Genomic DNA, 21307 nt, shown 5'->3' on the forward strand with positions numbered 1-21307 from the left:
AAAATCTAGCCAAGAGGCTATTGTGACAACTGTAGAAACAAAGGAAGATTGGAGAGGAAATCATGTCGGAGAAGTAATGAGGGGAGGAGGCCATGGTAAGCACTGTAGGTGTTCCACTGAAGAAGACAGGAAGCCAGCCAAGGTTTTCAGAAGAGGAATGACCAATCTGGTACTGATTTTAAAGGGAACTATTCTGGCTGCTCTAGGGAAAGGGTACAGGGTGAGGATGGGGGTGGAGTGGGGAAGGAGAAACAAAATATAAGACTATAGTACTACAATGATATAATGTGATAACCACCCAGAACTCAATGACTTTAAACAACCACCAAGTATTATTTCCTGTAATTGTCTGGGTCAGCAGTTCAGACTACGATAAGCCGGACTGTTTTTCTACTAACTATAGTCAAATGGCAGCACAACTGGGGCAGGAGACTCTAAGATGGCCTCATTCACATATAAGGGGCTTTGGCACTTAGCTTGTCTTACTGGGTGTCTGTCTCTCCCCGTATGTCTATCTGGACTCCCTTACATAGCAACTGGTTTCAAGAGTTAAGGCCAAAGCTCCATGCTATATCTTAAGGCCTAGGCTCCAGATCTCACCCATCTATTCTATTGATCAAAGCAATTCTATTCTGTTGATCAAAGGAAGTACAAGGCCAACTCAGATTCACTGGGAGGGCAAAAAGACTTCCTGTCTTGATGGGAGGAAGTACAAACTATTGTGGTTACGTTTCTCAGTCTGCGCCACAAGACAGAGATTATAGTGGCTTGAGTGAATATAGTTACCGTGGTGGTGGTGAGCAGCTGGATTTAATGCCAGGATTTCTTGATTAATTGGTAATGGGAAGATTTTTCAACCAAGAAACTAGGAGGATGAAACTCATTTACTGAGCTGGAGTAGGAGGTAGTGGGGGTGGGGGGGTGAGCAAAGAGAAAAATAATTCAGGAGTTTTTGTTTTGGACATGGTAAGTCTGAGATGCCTATTAAATCCAAGTAGAGATATCAAATAGAGGCTTAATCTGGAGTTTAGCTTGCTATATCTTCACCACAAAATAGAAGAGGCCAGGGGAAAAGGAAACCTTTATTTGTATCACTAGGACAAAATGATCTTCTTCCAAATAGTCTGCCATGGTTTCTAACTTGTCCAGCCCCTTTTCCTTCATATATTTTGACCCAAAGAGGGTTCAGTTTATATGGAAGAAAATATAAAAGCTCTTTTTGTTCACTTGGGTTGGATTTTTGGGTATTTATTTATAGAGCTCTCTCAGATCAGTTTGCTTTCTGGTATCAAAAGAAAATAATATAAGAACAGGTTAATTCACCAGCAGTCAAAAGAAAAAATATCTGTCCTTTAGGGAAAAAAAAAAAGGAAAGAAGGCTGGGATAATTATAGAATGCCATTAAAGGGTTTATAGGGCACTATAGCTTTCAAAGGCAAGTTATATAGAAAATTACTATACTCCAGCATCTGAAAACAGATAGGAAATAACAAAATAAGAAGGTTTTTTTTTTTTTAAAGATTTTATTTATTTATTTGACAGAGAGAAATCACAAGTAGATGGAGAGGCAGGCAGAGAGAGAGAGAGAGAGAGGGAAGCAGGCTCCCTGCTGAGCAGAGAGCCCGATGCGGGACTCTATCCCAGGACCCTGAGATCATGACCTGAGCCGAAGGCAGCGGCTTAACCCACTGAGCCACCCAGGCGCCCCGAAAATAAGGTTTTTAAACAATATCCTAACTCACATCTTAATTTTTCCTATAATTATGTCAACCACTCGGGATGAGATATAGGGAACCAGAATTTTTTTTTTTCTAAATAGTTTCAGTACAATTTCAAAGAATCATTGTTTCATCATCCAAAACAAAGACTCCATAACCAATAAGCAATATCATCTAGTCTTTAACCCTGAATACTATTGAAATATATGTCTGGTAATCATAATTCAATACTGTTATTGTAGATGTTTGTTCTAACATATTCAAACTCACAAGTGAGTTTATGACTGTATGATTCTATTCAATTCAACACCTATTAATTGAATGCTTTTAGGAATTAGACTCTCTAGTAGATGCAAAGATGAGCAAGACCCAAAGATACTGAAATCTTAGAAGCAGGATTTTTCAAACACTTAAATGTGTAATAGTACCTAATTATTATTTACATTCTAATTCAGTGCACAAATGGTTTGTGGAGGCTTACTAAAAATAATAGATTTTTAAAAAAGATTTTATTTATTTATTTGACAGAGAGAGACAGCGAGAGAGGGAATACAAGTGGGAGAGGGAGAGGCAACCTTCCTGCTGAGCAGGGAGCCCAATGCGGGGCTGGATCCCAGGACCCTGGGATCATGAACTGAGCTGAAGGCAGAAGCCTAATAACTAGCCACCCAAGAGCCCCTAGAAATAAGATTCTTAAGTAAAGCTATAAATATATTTTATAAACATAAAAATACAAAATAGATGTGAAGTAGAGAATAAGGGGAGAAATACCAATGCATGCTACAAAACAGAGAAACCTCAAAAACATGTAAAAGACACCAAACACGAAAGACCATTTACTGTATGACTCCATGTACATGAGATGTCCAAGAAAGGCATACAGATACAGAACACAGATTAGACGTTGCCTGGGGCTGGGAATACGAATTAATCATTATTAGGCATGAGGGATCTGATAAAGGTGACTGAAATGTTCTAAAAATGAATAGTATTGTAACAGCACAACTTTCTAGTTCACTGGAAACTACTGCACTGTGTATCTCAAATGGGTGAATTTTATGATATGTGAATTATACATTATAAAGTTTTTTTAAAAGATAATATAAAAATGCTTATAAACATACAAAAGCTGAAATAATTTATCACCAACTGACATGCCTTATAATAAATGTTAAAGAAAGCCCTCAGGCAGAGGGAAATGACATGAGAAGGAAATCTGGATCTATAAAATAAGAAAAGTACCAGAAATGGTAACAACATAAGTAAATATATAAGATTTGTCTTCATATTATTTAAATCTTTTAAAAAGATAACACACGGTTTAAACAAATAGCAATACAGTGAGCTTTATAATATAAAAATTGTATAATAATCAGCATATATGACTTGGAGGGAAGAATTGGAAAAGTGCTTTTATAAGGTACTATATGCGAAGTAGTGTATCACTTGAAGATAGATTATGATAGATTAAAGATGTAATCTATAAACTCTAAAGTAAATCACTAAAATAACAGAGTTACAACTAATAAGCCAATAAAGGTGAGAAAACAGAATCATAAAACCTAACTTTATCAATTATTACATTAAATATAAACGGTCGAACACTTCAATTAAAAGAGATTATGCTATAATTGATAATACAGTTGTATATTTGAAAGTTGCTGAGAGTAAATCTTCAAAGTTTTCAACACAAGGAAAAAAATCATGAAACTATGTGTGGTTAATGGCTGTTAACCAGACTTATGTGGTGATTATTTTATTTAATTATGCCAAGTATATTTATGAATTAAATTACTGTGTTGTACACTTGAAACTAATATGTTATATGTCAATTATAATTCTATAAACAAAAGAAAAAAAGGAAAAAAAAAGCCACAGATTTTTCAGATTGAATTTAAAAAGCAAGACCTAACTATAGTCTGCTTATGAGTTTTTTCTATTAAATGTTGAAAAATCTGTCTGTGAAGCTACCAGGGCCTGCTGTTGTCCTCAACAACAACAACAACAACAAAAAAAAAGTTTTTTTAATTACCAACTGAATTTCTTTATTAAGTATAGAGTTATTAATATTTTATAATTTTTATGCTGTTTTTTTTGCTTTTGTTTTTAAAGTAGGCTCCATGCTCAGCTTGAGCTTAATATAGGGCTGAACTCACAACCCTGAGATCAAGACCTGAGCTGAGATGAACATTTGGATGCTTAATTGATTGAGCCACCCAGGTGCCCCAAGAAATGCATTTTAAATATAAAGATATAAACAAGTTAAAATAAAAGGACAGAGAAAGACCTTCCATGCTAACAGTAATCAAAAGGAAGATTAGTGGACATGTTAATATCTGCCAAACTAGATTTCAAAGCAAATAATATCACCAGGGATAAGAAAGTCATTTCATAATAACAAAGGGTCAATTCACCAAGAGAACACTATAATCCTAAACACTGTAAGTACTTAATTGCAGAGCTACAAAATGCATGAAGCAAAACTGACAGAACTACAAAAAGAAAGACACAACTCCATAATTATAATCATACCTCTCCCAAAAACTGATCGATAGAACAAACAGAAAATCAGCAAGGTGCCTGGGTGGCTCAAGTTAGTTAAGAATCTGCCTTTGGCTCAGGTCATGATCCCGGGGTCCTGGGACTGAGCCCAGCGTCAGGCTCCCTGCTCTGGGGGAAACTGCTTCTCCCTCTCTCTCTGCCCTTCCCCCCTGCCACTCCACCCTCTGCTCATGCTCTCCCAAATAAGTAAGTAAATAAATAAAATCCTAAAAAAGAAAAGAAAATCATCAAGAACATAGGAATCTTGAACAACACTGTCATCCAACTTGCCTTGACATCTATGGCACATTATGACATAACAGAAACTCTACCCAACAACAAATAGCAAAATACATCGCTGTGAAATATATTCACAACAGAATACATTTTTCTCAAATACACATGAAATGTTTCTACTACAGACCACATTTCAGGCCATCAAACAAGTCCTTTCAAATGTACTCACTTAAAATTTAGGGGTGCCTGGGTGGCTCAGTTGTTAAGTGTCTGCCTTTGGCTCAGGTCATGATTGGGCTCCATGTTTGGCAGGTCTGCTTCTCCCTCTCCTCCTCTCCCTACTTGTGTTCCCTCCCTTGCCGTGTCTCTGTCAAATAAAATCTTTAACAAAAAATTTACTCATTTAAAGGACTCAAGTCATGCAACATTATCTGACCACATAGAATTAAATTCAAAATCAGTACCAAAATGGTATCTGGAAAATCCTCTGATAACTGCAAATTAGCATACTACTAAAATAACCCACGGGTCAAAGACAAAATCCAAAATGAATTTAGAAAATAATTTTAATTGAATGAAACTAAAAAACATGTAAACACTGATGGGATGTGAATAAAGCTGTATTTACGAGTAAATTTGTAGAACTAAACACAAGAAAGGACTCAAATCTGTGACTTCAGTTTCCACATTAAGAAACTAGAAAAAGGGGGCGCCTGGGTGGCTCAGTGGGTTAAGCCGCTGCCTTCGGCTCAGGTCATGATCCCAGAGTCCTGGGATCAAGTCCCACATCGGGCTCTCTGCTCAGCAGGGAGCCTGCTTCCTCCTCTCTCTCTCTGCCTGTCTCTCTGCCTACATGTAATCTCTCTCTGTCAAATAAATAAATAAAATCTTTAAAAAAAAAAAAAAAAGAAAAAGAAACTAGAAAAAGAGTAAATTAAACCCAAAGTAAAAGAAGGAAAGAAACAATAATTATCAGACAATAAATCAGTAAAAAGGAAAACAAAATAATAGAGAAAAATCAATGAGGGACACCTGGGTGGCTCAGTTGTTAAGCATCTGCCTTAGGCTCCAGTTGTAATACCAGCCCCATCCATATTGGGCTCCCGGCTCAGCAGAAAGCCTGCATCTTCCTCTTCCACTCCCCCCTGCTTGTGTTCCCTCTCCAGCTGTCTCTGTCAAATAAATAAAATCTTAAAATCTTAAAAAAAAAAAAAAAAGAAAAGAAAAATCAATGAAATCAAAAGCTGGTTGTTTTGAAACCAATAGAAAACACTGGAATCAACTCTGGCAAGACACTGTGCTCAATGCTGATATTTAAGCTATTTATCCTGTCTCATTCTAAATTTGAAGAAATTATGAAGGAGACACAGAAATATAAGCTATATGGCCTCAGTGGTCATACTTCCACTCTACATAGGTCTCTCTGAAGAGATGAGGCATATCCATCCATAGGCAAACCACATAACTCCTTCACACAACAGTTTTCTCAGAAGTAAAATAAATGGATTAGATCATCTCTAAGATCCTCCACACGTCAAATAAGAGGTACACGTCTACTATTGACAACTCTAAATAACCTGAAGAAGATGTCCTGATGAAAACCTGAGGGGCGCCTGGGTGGCTCAGTGGGTTAAAGCCTCTGCCTTCAGTTCAGGTCATGATCCCAGGATCCCGGGATTGAGCCCCGCATCGGGCTCTCTGCTCAGTAAGGAGCCTGCTTCCTCCTCTTTCTCTGCCTGCTTCTCTGCCTGCTTGTGATCTCCGTCTGTCAAATATATAAATAAAGTCTTTATTTTTTTTATATATATATTAAGATTTTATTTATTTATCCGACAGAGAAAAATCACAAGCAGGCAGAGAAGCAGGCAGAGAGAGACGGGGAAGCAGGCTCCCGGCTGAGCAGAGAGCCTGATGTGGGGCTCGATCCCAGGACCCTGGGATCATAACTTGGGCTGATGGCAGAGGCTTAACCCACTGAGCCACCCAGGCGCCCCTAAATAAAGTCTTAAACAAAAACAAAAACAAAACCCTGAATTTAGCACTTTCCTCCAAAATAACCATCTTGACCAAAGTGTAAAAGTTGGTCAATCCACCCATAAATTTGTATGTTTCAATAGCAATCTCGGGAGAAAATCAAAATCTGTGTTATGAAAAGATAAACATATAAAAGCAGCTTAAAGGATACTTTTATTATGAAAGTGAATGAGCCTTGGGGTGCCTGGGTGGCTCAGTGGGTTAAAGCCTCTGCCTTTGGCTCGGGTCATGATCCCAGGGTCCTGGGATCTGAGCCCCACATTGAGCTCTCTGCTCAGCGGGGAGCCTGCTTCCCCCTCTTTGCCTGCCTCTCTGACTACTTGTGAACTCTGTCAAATAAATAAATAAAACCTTAAAAAAAAAAGAGAAGAAAAGAAAGTGAATGAGCCTTTATGCTGATTCATAGAGTCCAGTAATACTGCAGACTTCCCAATTTTCCCTAGTTAACCTCAGATAACTTAGAAGTATTAAGTGAAGGCCCTATCTAAGACCTTTTACTACTAAATATTTTAAAATTCTGTCAAGCATTGGGCCTTAATTGTTGCAGAATGTTTTAATTTAATGAAATTCTGGGGTATGATCTCTAAAGGATGGGCCTAATGCCTAATTGAAGTCATGATCTCCAAAAAGGGGAGCCACTTAACCCCACCTATTACCCACCTCCAATCATGGAACAATTACAGTTCCAGTGACTTACTAAAAGTTACACGTATAGTGTAAAGATGTGGGTAACAGTACAATAGCCACTCAATAATTGTGTGATCTAACAAGGACCTATTTGCTCAGAGTCTCATTTCCTACATCTGTAGAAGATACCTATGCTCCGAAATATGAGGATTAAAGAAAAGAATGAATAAAATGTCCCCTCCATCCCCACTAGCACACAGCACTTCCATATTCATATTCATTTCCCTTAGGTTTAACCTCACCTTTTGATTTTTTTTTGACAAAAACCTTCTATAGGTTAGGCTGTGCAATTTCAACATAAACACACATTTTTAGTGCTTCTTCAGAAGCTTTATTTCAAAACCACTGTGTAATTAAGATAGAGTAGGAACAGTCTTCCAAATTAAATAAGAATTAAATAAGACTGAGACAACTTTTGTAATAAATACCCACTTCAGAGTAAATAAAATCAAGTACCATCATGAAATGATGAGAATCCTATGATCACTATCATTTTTTGGAAGCAACTTCAAGAAATACTTAAATTTAGTCAATTTTCATTGATTCAAACATTATTCAATAACATTCAACAGATTAACTCCACTATTATGTGGAAATGTATTCCACAACTAATTTATTCTGGGCCTATTTGCTGGGATAGTTTTCCTTAAAATTAAATATCCTATAGGTACAATATAATTTTCTTGAAGGTGATTATTTTCATTTGAAAACCTCTCCTCAAGCGTTCTGAGCCAAAGCATTCTCTTTCATGTGCAGAACTGTTTTAACCAAGTCTTTGACAGTTGTACAAATCCAGAGCTACCCACAACTGAAGAAGTCCAGATTCTGCCACTTGCAAGTGGAGTGGGCGGCAAACTACTTTTCATTTCATATTATCAGTATCCATATACCTCTGGTGGCTCTTTTATTTTTTAAGTGTATATAACAAGCGTCCTTTAGGAACAGTGGCCTGGAGATGAAAACGAAATCATTCTGGGATACCAAGGGACTGCTTTTACAAACACCACTTACCATTTGGTTCTCAACTGACAGGAAGATCTACACAGAAGTGGAAGGCTAGAATAACCCTAAAATAGCTGCACACTCAAAGCCTATGAACAATTAACTTAAGGCAGAGCAACCAATCACTATCACAAACAAAGCAGGAGCCCTCAAACAATGTTTTGAGGACAACCAATTTCCTTCAATCTCAACGGCTATGTATTCAAATCTGTATCTTAAATCTTTGAAGTTACTCCTTTCTTACTCCAGGGAACCCGGTGAGAAACTGAATTGGCAGTCACGAAAACAAAACCAAACCTTAAAATCAGAGGATGAAAGAAATATAAACCTCCATAATAAATAGCCACGATAAAAAGAGAATCGGCCTATAGGTCATCTCACTCATTCTTTTCGGTGTTAACATGACATTTTGTGTAAGTTACTGGATTCAGACTTGAAAGAAATGAACTTGAAAATGGGTCCGTGCCACCAAACATCAGAAGCGGGTGCTCCTCTGTCTTCTATGGCTAACAAGCCGTCAGCACGCGACAACGAAAAGACCACCTGCCTTCCCCCACCCACCAGCCGGCTCTTCAGGTAACACGCTTTTCTGCTCACGCTGTTGAGGCAATCTAGGAGGAACAGATTTCTTTAACACATGAACAAAGCAAAGAATGCAACACGCGCACACACACACACACACACACAACTTCTAGGAGGCTCGTCTCCTCCGTTCGAGGACAACCCGTCCCAAAGCAATCCACCTCAAAGAACGAGATGCCCGCGGGGGGCGGCAGACCCCAGCACGCCATCACCGCCTTGCTCTGCTGGGACCTCGGCCCGAGCAGCGCGGCTCTGCGCGGGGTGTAGCGTACGCCCGAAGGCCGGGCCGGGCCGGGCCGGGCCGGGCCGCGCCGCGCCGCGCCGCGCCGCGCCGTACCGCACCGCACCGCCGTGACAAAGCCACGAGCGCGGCGGCCTGCTTCCCCCCGGGCCTGTGCCGGACCCCCGCGGCCCGCAAAGGCAGACGCAGGCCGGCGGGGCGCAGAGGCCCGGCCTTCCGCCCGGCCCCGGCCCCCTCCTGGTACTCACACACGCACAGCTCCACCACGTACGCGTAGTAGGACCAGACGACCACGAAGGTGATGAAGAGCACCGGCACCCAACCCACGCTGCGCTGGCAGCAGCGCCAGAATGTCCACGGCGCCATGTTCCGCTGGCGGCTGCTGCACCCAGCGCCCCACTGAAGAGGGGAGCGCCAGGCGCCCGGCGGCGGCGGCGGCGGCGGCGGCGGCGGCGACTCCGGCGCTCGGGGCCGCTCCTTGCCCAGGTGCCCCGCCTCCGAGACGGAGCCCGCGGAAGAGAAGACGGGAGTCCCCCTCACGACTCCTCCCCTCGCCGCGTCGGGCCAGGTCCCGCCCCGGCCCTGCATCCCACCGCCCCCCACCCGCCCCCCACGCCCACGCCCTCCCCGCCTCCGCCCGCCGCAACCCGCGCCGCGCCTCCGGGGGCGGGGCCCGGGCGTGGGGGCGGGGCTTCCGTTGGGAACTGCTCTTGGGGCGTGGCGGAATGGGGGAGGAGAGGAGGAACCGAGGACCGAGTGGTCTACGAGACGAAAGACACTTCCTCGATGGCTGACTGGGAGAGGAAGGGCTTTTGCGGATAGCGTCTCACGTCGGGAGGCTGCTGGAAATGACTCCTTTTCTGATTCGTGGGCCTTGGCCTCTCCGTACAGAACTTGTTCTCCTGGGGTCCTTCGGCCTCTGACCAGTTAGTTGGGGCCCGTTTTCGAACAGGGCCAGACCGTGCCCCATCCAACGTGCGGGCAAGGAATGTATATTGTTAATAAGCTCCTCCAGTGATTCCGAATGTGCATCTCAGGTTAAGAACCCCTATTCTTTGCAGTAATTTGCTCCGTGTTTCAGGCGGAACTGACCGAAGAAACCCCTTTCTGAGCATTCCTCCCCAGGCGGAGGAGGCGCCCCGGGGACACCCAGGAGGCTATCATTTTTCAAAGATGGAAATGGTAGATGTCCGTGATTTAGGATGGAAGCCATGTGATGTCTGTCAGTTTGTGTATGTGCTGCCGAAGGGAGCACAGTGTCCGTCAGTTTGATTTGAAACCCAGAAGGGGAGCAACAACCCTCTCCCTGCCCCCCAAACGACTACTGAAATTTCGAGTTTATTTACAACTGGAGAATCTTGCTAAATAATGCCTGTAGTCATAACAGCCTAAAAACATCACTGTGAAGACATCATAATACAAAGTCAGAAGCATTACAAATAATTCCAAGCTGCATTTCCAGTCTCAGGTCTCTTCCGGTTAGACTGAGATTTTAATTAGCTGCTGCTCACTAACATCTTCATGAAGGGGATTTCCCCCTTTTATAGTGTGATATAAAGGTAGTGAAAGCAAATAATATTTAACCACAGCACACCAGTGTTAGAAATAATAAAGGTTGTATGAAACATTTTGTCCTTCCAGATTTTGTGTCTGCAAAGTCATGTGAGTGGCGAAATTGACAGTAGGTTAAAGGCATTACGGTGGATCAAATTCCGATTGTTTTCCAGAGAGGATGCTTGGGAGGGTTAGGCTTCAGGCTAGAATTTGGATAGTCGCAAAAACCCTAACTTAAAGCCTTTTCCCTTCCTGCCATCTATGTATATAAAAATCATCCTACTAAAGTTCAGCACAAGTGCCATGCCTTCCAACAGCCATTCTTAATCTGGAAATGATTCATTTCTGTTGTGCCATTTTGTTTATAATACATGTATAAATTTCCTAGAGCTGCCATAGCAAAGTACTGCAAACTGATGGCTTAACCAACAGAAAATTATTATCTCACAGTTTTGAAGGTTCGAAGTCCTAAGAGGATAGCAGGGCTATCCTCCTTCTGAAAACTATAGGGGTTAATCCTTGCCCATTTCCTAGCTTCGGGTAGCAGCCTCCAGTCCTCAGCATTCTGTGGCTTGCAGCTAGATCACTCCAATCACTGCCTCTACTGTCACAGGATGCTTTCCCTTCCTGTGTCTATAGCTCTATGTCTTTTCTCTATTGGATTAAGGGTCCACCCTACTCCAGTATTACCTCATCTTAACTAATTACATCTATAAAGATCCTATTTGCAAATAAGGTCCCATTCTAAAGCACTGGAGGTTAAGACTTCGACATGTCTTTTGGGAACACAATTCAACCCACAACAACACACACACATTTTTTTTTTTTTTTTTAAGATTTCATTTATTTATTTGACAGAGAACACAAGTAAGCAGAGCAGCAGGCAGAGGGAGAGAGAGACACAGGCTCTCCGTTGAGTGGGAAGCCTGATGCGGGGCTCAATCCCAGGACCCTGGAATCATGACCTGAGCTGAAGGCAGACACTTAACCAACTGAGCCACCCAGGCACCCCAACATACATATTTTTAATGTAATTGTAAATGTCACCTTGCCTACTACCTTGTGAGATCCTTGAAAGTAGAAGGTATTTTACATATCCTGTTTTCTCTACAGTGCCTTGCAAATCAGAAATATTCAATAACTGTATCTTGAATGGACCTTTGAAGGCTTCTGCTGTGTTCTGGCTAACCTTCCTAACTCTTTTTTTTTTTTTTAATAAGATTTTATTTATTTTATTTGACAGAGAGAGAGATCACAAGTAGGCAGAGAGGCAGGCAGAGACAGAGGGGGAAGCAGGCTCCCTGCTGAGCAGAGAGCTAGATTCGGGGCTCAGTCCCAGGACACTGAGATCATGGCCGAAGGCAGCGGCTTAATCCACTGAGCCACCCAGGAGCCCCAAACCTTCCTAACTCTTAAAGTCACCAGATCACATTAGTTTCTGATTTCTTTATGATTGTCATGTGTTCTAAGAAGATATTGATTCTTTATGGGATCTAGAGAATATTTCTGATCTATTTCCTTGTCCTGAGACCAACCCAGTGAGGATGCACATTTTTAGGATGGTAATAACATTTTCATTCTTTTGAGAATATTTCCATCTTTAAAAAAAAAAAAGTCCTTTTTAATTTTTATTTATGAGAATGATTCTGTCTTAAATGACTAGACATGAGTTAAGGTTCCTTTGCCTGTAATCAAGAAGAGCCAGCAACTTAAATGTCTTCTTTCCTTGTCCATATTAGACTGGTGATTTTACACCATCTCTGCTACTGATGGTGACAATGAAGCATCGTTTAAAGACTCTAAGCAGGGTAGAGATGTGAATGGAATTACATTTTTTAACAACACCCCTGCCTTAGTGGGAAGAATGGGTTGGAGGAAAGAAAGACTAGAGGCAGAGAAACCAGTGAGGATGCTGTTGCAAGAGATATGGTGGCCTGAACTTGGGTGTGGCAGTGAAGAAAGTGATAAGAAAGCTATTTAGAGCTTCTGATCAACTTTGACATGCCCAACTCTGCTCCAAAAACACAATAAATAATAGATATAAATGTAAAAATAGAAAATCAATCAGACAAACTGAGACTCAAACCTATCTTTACTTCTGTCCTCCTAGCCCTCAACAAAGGAAGCAGAAAAAAGTGTTCAACCCCTAGCTAGGATCATGGCTTTTAAAAGAGACTGGAGGCCACACTGTAGCTCCCTGACCTGGAAGTAGACCAAACAGCCAGCTGCCCTTGTGACTCAATATATGGTGTCTCTATTATTACCACCAGCCAGGAACCTCAAAATGCCATTCTAAGTTTTAGTTTTGAACTAAAAGCTGGAGAAGAATAAGGACAGTTTGAAGCATCTATGAAACCACCCAACAGAGTTTAGGGAAACCAGGTAGATAAAGATATGGAAAGAGTGAAGAAGAAAAAAACACAAACTCACAAATTCAGAATCAAATAAAAATGCCAAAACACAGAAAGAAATCTAATACTAAGAAAGAACAAGAACAAAAACAATCAGAACTTGAATTCACTCAAAATAAAATGAATTTTATGAAGCAGTCTTAAAAAGACTTCTCAAACAATATATGGCATGCCCAAAGAGGTAAAAGAAGGAATAACTTCTATCTAAATAAAACAAGAAATTGTGAAATACACAAAATAATAAACAAAAATAGAAAAAGAGCAGGTGGATTTGAAAAATAACCATTTAGAAATCTTCAAAATAATAGAACATTCTTCTCAAAAACTCAATAGATAAAATAATGTAATCTGGATACGGGGGGGGGCGCTTAGTAAGTTGGAAGATAGTGCCTCCTGCAAAACACAACACAGACAGTTTCAATATGAAAAGCATGTGGAAAAACACATATATTCATAGGCTTCAACATAAATTTCTATTAAAAGTTCCAGAAGAGACTGAGAAGAATATTAAAGAAACAAGTTTTGAAAAAATTAATTTCAGAATTAAAGTCTTTATGGCAAAGGGTCACTTGAATATCAACCAGAATAAATAGTGATAAATCTTCCCCAAGACACAGAGTGGTGAAACTGTTGAACATTTAGGATAAAGAGAAAACTCTTACAGAATTCCAGGAATAAAAGTCAAAGTACCAAAGGAACACTAATTAGACAGACAGCTGACTTCTCATCAGCAATAACAGATGCCAGAAGACAATGAAGTAGTATTTTCAAAGTGCCGAGGGAAAATAATTAATATCCTTAAATTGTATGGCCAGAGATACCCTCACTTAAGAGTAAAGACAAATTGGGGCACCTGGGTGACTTAGTTAAGTGTCTGCCTTGGGCTCAGGTCAAGATCCCAAGGTCCTGGGATCAAATCTTGCATCTGGCTCCCTACTCTGTGGGGAGCCTGCTTCTCCCTCTTCCTCTGCCTGCCATTCCCCCTGCTTTTGCTTGCTCTGTGTCTGTTAAATAAATAAAATCTTAAAAAAAAAAAGCAAAAGACAAATTGAAAAGCAATTAATGGAATAGGAGCAAATATTTGCAAATCATATATCTGATAAGAGATTGATATAAAGAATATATAAAGAACCCCTACAACTCAACAAAAGCAAAACAAAACAATTCCATTAAAAAGTGGGCAAAGGATTTGAACAGCTATTTTTCCAGACAGATACATACAAACAGCTGATAAGACACTCAACGAACTAATCATTAGGAAAATGCAAAACTAAACAAAAATGAGATACCACTTTACATCAATTCGGATGGCTATTATAAAACAAACAAAACAACAAAAGCAGAAAATAACAAATTCTGAGGTTATGAGGAAATTTGGAACCCTTGTGTGTTGCTGTTGGGAATATAAAATTGTTAAGCTGCTGTGGAAAACATATGGCAATCCCCCCAAAAATTAACCACAGGATTATCATACAATCTACTTCTGGTATGTGCCCACAGAAATGAAAATAGTGACTCACGCAGATATTTGTACACCCATTTTCAAAGTTTCTATTTATTTATTTGACAGACAGAGATCACAAGTAGGCAGAGAGGCAGGCAGAGAGAGAGGGGAGGAAGAAGGCTCCCTGCTGAGCAGAAAGCCCTATGCGGGGCTCTATCCCAAGACCCTGGGATCATGATCTGAGCCAAAGGCAGAGGCTTTAACCCACTGAGTCACCCAGGCCCCCCTGAATACCCATTTTCATAGCAGCATTATTCACAGTTGTCGAAAGGTGACAATGAAGACACTATCTAAACATTCATCTAATCACTTCTGAACTTTAGAGGTCCAATCATCTGCAGGCATGGCTGGACAAACCAAGCAACACAACAGCCCAGGCTCAACAGATGAGAAAACTTGCCTATCATTCAAAGGAACCTGTAGGACAAGTAGTTACTAGAGATATCATCACCAACTGTACCTAATGAAATCTCTAACATGAAGAATAAAGTTATTTTTTAGATTCCAAATCTCTTGAGATGGTAAAGACTTCCAGGGACCTTGATGAGGTGGCACCAGAATGCCTGCTCCCATGACCTCATGGGCCTCCAATCGACTGCACCCACCTTCCCAGGAGACTCTTGCCCCTGTCAGCTAGGATGCAGGAGGCAGTTATTTAGATCAGAGGCCGCAATCTATCAGCAGAAGGGAGCAAGGGGAAGGACAACAACAGGGAAGGAATGTGTTTTGTTTTGCAGTTCCCACTAAGGAGCAGCTTAGCTAGGTGTTTTGCCTGATAGCCCCTATGTGAGTGAGTTTGAGGTGATTTGGAGCTGAGGACCTATCCAGAAGCCCTGCTGAGTTGTCCCCAAATTACCTGTAGCTCATTATAATACTAAGATCTCCTCATATGGGCTGGGTTTTCCACTGGTTGTTTTTTTTTTTTTAATATCCAATGTATGTTGACATGCTAGACATGTGCAAGTGAACCAGAGTGCCTAAATAATAGAATTTGTGTAGGTTCCTTAATGTATGGACAAGCTCCCTTCCCCCATCACTTACTACACTGAATGAAACTTCCTGTACTAATCCTATGGTGACACAGTACCTTGAAAGCTATTTCCCTGTCTTCTAACTTGTAATAAGTAATAAAAGTCCTTTGCTTTCAACACTTCCTCGGGCTGTGTTCAATTTAATGGACCCCAAGCAGTGAGGGCCTTGAGTTCGGCTACAATAGCAACCCAAGTATCCATTGTCAGAAGAATGGATAAACAAAATGTAATAAATACATACAGTGGAATATCATCTAGCCATAAGAAGAAAGGAAATTCTGACACATGCTACAACATAAATGAATCTTAAGGACATTATGCTTAAGTGAAATAAGCCTGTCACAAAATGACGAATAATGTGTGATCCCACTTATGTAAGGTACCTAGAAGGGTCAAATTCATAGAGACAAAAAGAAAAATGGTGGTTACCGGGGTCTCGGGGGAGGGAAAATAGGAATTATTGTTTAATGGGTATGTTTAATGGGCATGGAGTTTCAGCTGCAGAAGATGAACAGTTCTGGAGATGGATAATGGTGACATTAGTGAACATACTTAGTACCTCTGAACTGCACACTTAAAAAAGGTAAATTTTATGTTGTGTATTATATTTTGTCACAATAAAAAGAGTGGAGGCAAAGGAAAGACATTTTCAGACATGAAAACTAAGAAAGCTTACACCTACAGACTCTACTGAAAGAGCTATTAGGTGATGTATTTGAGCATGTAGAATAGTGATCAGAAAGAAGGAAGGTATTCGAAACAAGAAACAGTGGTGAAGACAGCCGTTGGTAAAGTAGGTGAATTTAATTGTAACTAATGCAGAAGCTTAAAACAACCTCTTTTATGTTTAAAAAGGAGTAAAAGGAAAGCTCTGGCCAGGGGTAACCAGATGAGGGAGCAGATGGTACATAGAGGTAATTAGATGTTAAGCTTGGGGAGGGGAAAAAAAAATACAACTACACACACACACAAAAAAACACAAAACAAAACCCTAAAGGCCTGAGATATAAGGAAAGCCATTTTAGATTTCTTTTTAAGTAGCATGACTGTACATAAACTTTGTAATCTCTAATTGATGGCCCACCAAGCATACGTATATGGTGCACCTACTTTGTAAATGAGTAGCCTAAAGGGAAACCATCTTGTCCTTAAGATATTGATCAATGCTCCTTCTCTCTGCCTTTCTTGAGGTTACACTTGTGATTTCTGCCTCTATACTAATCTATAATCTCTTGAGCTTTTACAAGATTGAAAAAATATATAATCCTGTAAAACTGTTCATTCTTCAGAGCATGTTCTTCCCTGTGAAGAATATGTTTTCCTGGCAGCTGCCTAACTTGGAATCAAATAAAACTCTCTGACTTTTAGCGATTTAAAAAAGTCTGTTCATTTTGTGTGGAAAAGCTTCTTTTAGTCACAAACTGGAGATAAATAATGAATAATTTTGTTAGATAAAAATTTAAATATGTATGCTCAAACAAGGGTATTCACTGAAAGAATAGAAATACAATTTCTAACTTATAAACTATTAGAATAGCAATTGAGAAAATAGAGAAAAGTTTTTCAGTCCAAAAGAAGATATGAAAAGAGAGGCAAAAAATCGACAAAAGAGGATTAGAATCAGAAAACTTATATGAAATGAGAAAACTAAAATCAACTAGATAAGTAACTACAATTAATACAAACAGAGTAAACACTAATTTTTTTTAGCATAAAAGTGCTTGGGAAAAAATTGGAAGCAAAATGTTAGCAGCAGCAATTGCTTTGGTATTTTCCACAGTTCTATAAAAACATACTTTTATATGTGATCATTTTTAAAAAGAGGAAAATCCCTGGCATACAGGAATGGGTAGTAATTAATAATCATTAAAAACGTTAAGACAGGTGTTGGGGAGGAATAATTTCCTTCTCCCCTGAGGGTCCTTCTAGTTAGACTGCGAATCAAATTGGCACAAGACAGATTAACAGGAGAAAATCAAATTTAATAGCATACATAAGGGGAATCCACACAGACATGGAAATTCCAAAGGCAGTGAGGAAACATGAAGTTTATAGGAGCTAAGGAGAAGGGTAAGGGCTTGAGGATACAAAGGGAAGGAAGACCTTTAAGGAGGTGAGAGGAGATGTTTGGAAAACTTTGCTCTGTTAGGCAGATACGTTTCTTAGGTAAAGAGGAATATGTCAATAGCTCTCTTGTGGTACAGATGGTGGGCAGCTGAGGGGGAGGTAAATAACTTCGAATCTGCTGGGTTTGGATTGCTTTTAACCCCAAATAATCTTCATGCCAAAGTGGTCCAGGCTGCCCTTGGGGCAGGCTGCCCTGGACTCCCACTCAGGCATTTGTCTTGGCTTTCCTATTGTAGCTGGAATGAATCTTACCACAGTCTTTTGAATATGTCCGGCCATCAAAGTGTAGGGGATAGGCTGAAACACATGAAAAAACAAAGCCTTGTTTCCCTATTTCTACTGAGAGTAAAACAATATTCTTTGAGGATTCAGAATGACTGTGTCTTGCTTTAGGAGCAAATGAGTGGGGGAAATTTACAAATCCTCATTCTTTACTGATGCATTCAGAGGAGAGAGAGGGAGCAGGGGCAAGGTTGGGGGCAGGGCAGTAAAAAGAGGGGCGTGGGCAGCTGCTTCAGGAAGCAGAGTCATCAGTTAAGGCTGGGGGCCTGCTTCCCTCCCTCAGTTGACTTGTCTCCCAGTAAGTCTTGTGTCTGCATTAGCTCATCCACCTCCCATCTGCTCTTCCCACACTGACCCTCCTCCAATCCATTTTTACATATTCATTCATTCCTTTACTCACTCATTTAGTAAACATTTTCTGACTGCCTGCTTTGTGCCAGGCACTATTCTAAGTGGAACAGGGACAAAATCTTGGCTCACATGCAGTTTTTCTTCTATTGTTCTTTCTTGTATTCTGTTCACCTCCATGCCATGGTTAGAGTGAGCCCTTAGAAAATCAAATCTTCTCGGGACACCTGGGTGGCTCAGTTGGTTAAGCAGCTGCCTTCGGCTCAGGTCATGATCCCAGCGTCCTGGGATCGAGTCCCACATCGGGCTCCTTGCTCCACGGGGAGCCTGCTTCTCCCTCTGACTCTGCCTGCCACTCTGTCTGCCTGTGCTTGCTCTCGCTCTCCCTCTGAAAAATAAATAAATAAAATCTTTAAAAAAAAAAGAAAATCAAATCTTCTCAATGAATTAAATGATTTGAATGATGTCTGATGGGGGCTTCAAAGGCCCTACTACCCTGTTGCCTTCCCACATACCCCCACCTTTTCTCAGCTCCAGGGTCTAACACCTTTTCCCAGCTTCTCTGGGCCTAACACCCTTACTCACTCACTCACTTCCGTCTTTCCCTTATGGCTTCCTTCCTCCCCCTTGAACCTCCAGGCTTCCTCAGGTCCTGGCAATTCTGCTCTGACTGCATACTCCCCCCACAAAGTGTCCACTCTGTCCTCCTCACCCTGGTATTTCCCATCCTTCCTTCAGACCTGGCTCAACCCTGCCTCAGGGGAGCCTTCCCTGAATCCTCCTGTGTCCTGGCCTGGTTGCTAATGGGTTGGGTCCAGTTCTTAGGGGACCAACTTCTCTGCAGACCACATCTTTGTTGAATGTAAAAGTAACATTCCATTACCTATTACTTAAACAGCAGAGATGCGATATGCATTAGTAGAGATGGATTCCAGCTTCTGGTGGCTCTTTTCCATTTTCTTGTTTAATCTTTTTATTGCAAAATAATTTCAAATTTGCAGAAAAGTTACTAAGATAGTATAGAGAGTTCCTATATAACCTTCACCCAGCTTCCCTTACTGTTAGTATGTTACATAACTGTGCCATATTTATCAAAGCTAAGAAATTCACATTGGCACCACACTTCTAACTAAACTACAGATTGGTTTTTACCGGTTTTCCTTTTACCGGTAATTTCCTGTCCCAGGATTTGCATTTAGTTATTGTGTCCTCTTCGTCTCCTTCTGTGCACTCAAACTACAGTAGGTGACTGACGTCAGCCTTCTGTGACTATCTCAAGTGACCTCAAAAAAATACCCAAAACAGGAAGAACCAGGAAACCAGTTAAGCAGAAGCATGCAGGCAATCCTTTTGAACCATCAGATATGATAGAAGCATAATGTATTAAGATGACCTGAAGGTCTTTCTCGTGTCTACGCGGAAATCAGAAAACCTTAATTTCTGCAACCAGAGTATATCTTGAGAAGCACAAGTATTTGGAGAACTGCTTACTGGCACGTACACCCCTTTACCTTTTTAAATATAAACTCCTTTATAACTAACAAGCCTTGGATCAGTTCTTCGAGCAATCTGAAGGAGAGTGTCCCAGGCTAGAGCCCTCGGTAACACAAAGAACCGTCTTCCTTACCTGATCGGGGGTCAGCTTTCAGTCAACAATTCTTTCTCCGACTTTTCTCCGACTTCCCTTGCTTTGCATGGAAAAACATTTTTGAGGATTGATGAGGTATTCTGGGGAATACCCCTCAATTTGGTTTTGTCTGATGCTCTCCCATGACTAGACTGGGGTTATGAGGTTTGGGGAAGGAAACCACAGAGACGATGTGCCTTTTTTGTCACGTCACGTCAGGGTGGGCATGATTTCACGGGTGATACTAGTATCACGAGTTTATACTAATGTATAATGATACTAAACATCCACTAGGGTAAGATGCTATCTCTACTGTAAAGCCACGGGTTTCCCCTTTCCCTACACTATTCACTGGAAAACAGTCATTAACTCTGGCAACACTCAAAGGACAGGGAATTAAATTCTACCTCCTGGAGAGAGGAATGTCAAAGACTGTGTGGACATCTAGTCAAACCATTACAGTGATTAGTAAGTATTTTGGGGGAGGTACTTTGAGGCTATACCAGTACCCTGTTTCTCTGTGAGGTTTCTCCCACTAGTTTTAACATCCCCCTGGGGACCTAGGCTGCAGCAAGGCCTTTTTCTTTGCGGCATAGTTGACTAATGATCTGTTTCTTGACTAATGAAATGCGGCCAAAAAGGGAGTCCAGAAATTTAGCTGTCATGGTGGGATGACAGATTCCTGCCCATGATTACTCTAAGAGTTTCTGGTTTGGTTACATTTATGTTTGCACATCTGGAAGTCTGTCTCCCAGAAAGCTTCCTGGCCACTTGCTCATCGATCAGACCAGGTATGTGTTACTGCTCGCGCGTAGGTTACAGAGGTTACAGAGAAAAGTCTGGGCTTGGCTGCTGCCATTGGAAACATTGATTGACTCCTTATGAGAGAAGACAGGTTTTTAACAAATGTTACACAAGTCCACAGTCTCTGCTGCTGTGATAGCTCTCTATGATTTGGATTAAGAGCTGACAAGTTCTTGGAAAACAAAAGCAGAGAAGACACACCATGCTAGACAGGAGATGGGTAGACACCAATGTCTTGTGTGGGTGAGTGTGTGAATGTGACTGTGTGTGTATGAGTGCAAGTGTGTGTGTGTGTGTGTGTGTGTGTGTGTGTAGGGGGTTCAGCATTTGGAACTGCCCTGTAGTCATGCAGTTTGTCTATGTAAAATTCCTGTATAATACGCTCAGGTACCTGTCCTATGGGTGATTATTTAATTAAAAACAGTCACTCTCCCCAGACTATATACTTTTTGAAAGCACTAGTAGGTTCTGTTTTGCTTATCACAGAAAGCCCCATGCATTGCCAGGGTCACAAAAGGCACAAAATCGTATTAACTGAACAAATGAATGACAAGTACCCTGGAACTATGGATGTCCG

At 41.0% G+C, this 21307-nt stretch overlaps 1 protein-coding gene across 3 annotated transcripts in view; it reads right to left on the reverse strand.

Annotated features, from left to right (window-relative positions):
• ZDHHC20 (zinc finger DHHC-type palmitoyltransferase 20) overlaps window positions 1-9619 on the reverse strand; it is a 70531-nt gene extending 60912 nt beyond the window's left edge. For 2 of the 3 annotated variants that reach the window (XM_045072430.1, XM_045072429.1), the window contains exon 1: window positions 9291-9616. In XM_045072430.1, the coding sequence (XP_044928365.1) occupies window positions 9291-9408 (118 nt within the window). In that variant the 5' untranslated portion in view covers window positions 9409-9616. Of the gene's footprint in view, window positions 1-9290 lie in introns of all 3 variants that reach the window. The other variant, XM_045072431.1, reaches the window with a different exon arrangement.
• Window positions 9620-21307: the final 11688 nt, after the last annotated feature.

This window comes from Mustela putorius, unplaced genomic scaffold, assembly GCF_011764305.1.
Source record: "Mustela putorius furo isolate JIRA1106 unplaced genomic scaffold, ASM1176430v1.1 tig00004035_pilon_pilon_pilon, whole genome shotgun sequence".
Classification (NCBI taxonomy): domain Eukaryota; kingdom Metazoa; phylum Chordata; class Mammalia; order Carnivora; family Mustelidae; genus Mustela; species Mustela putorius.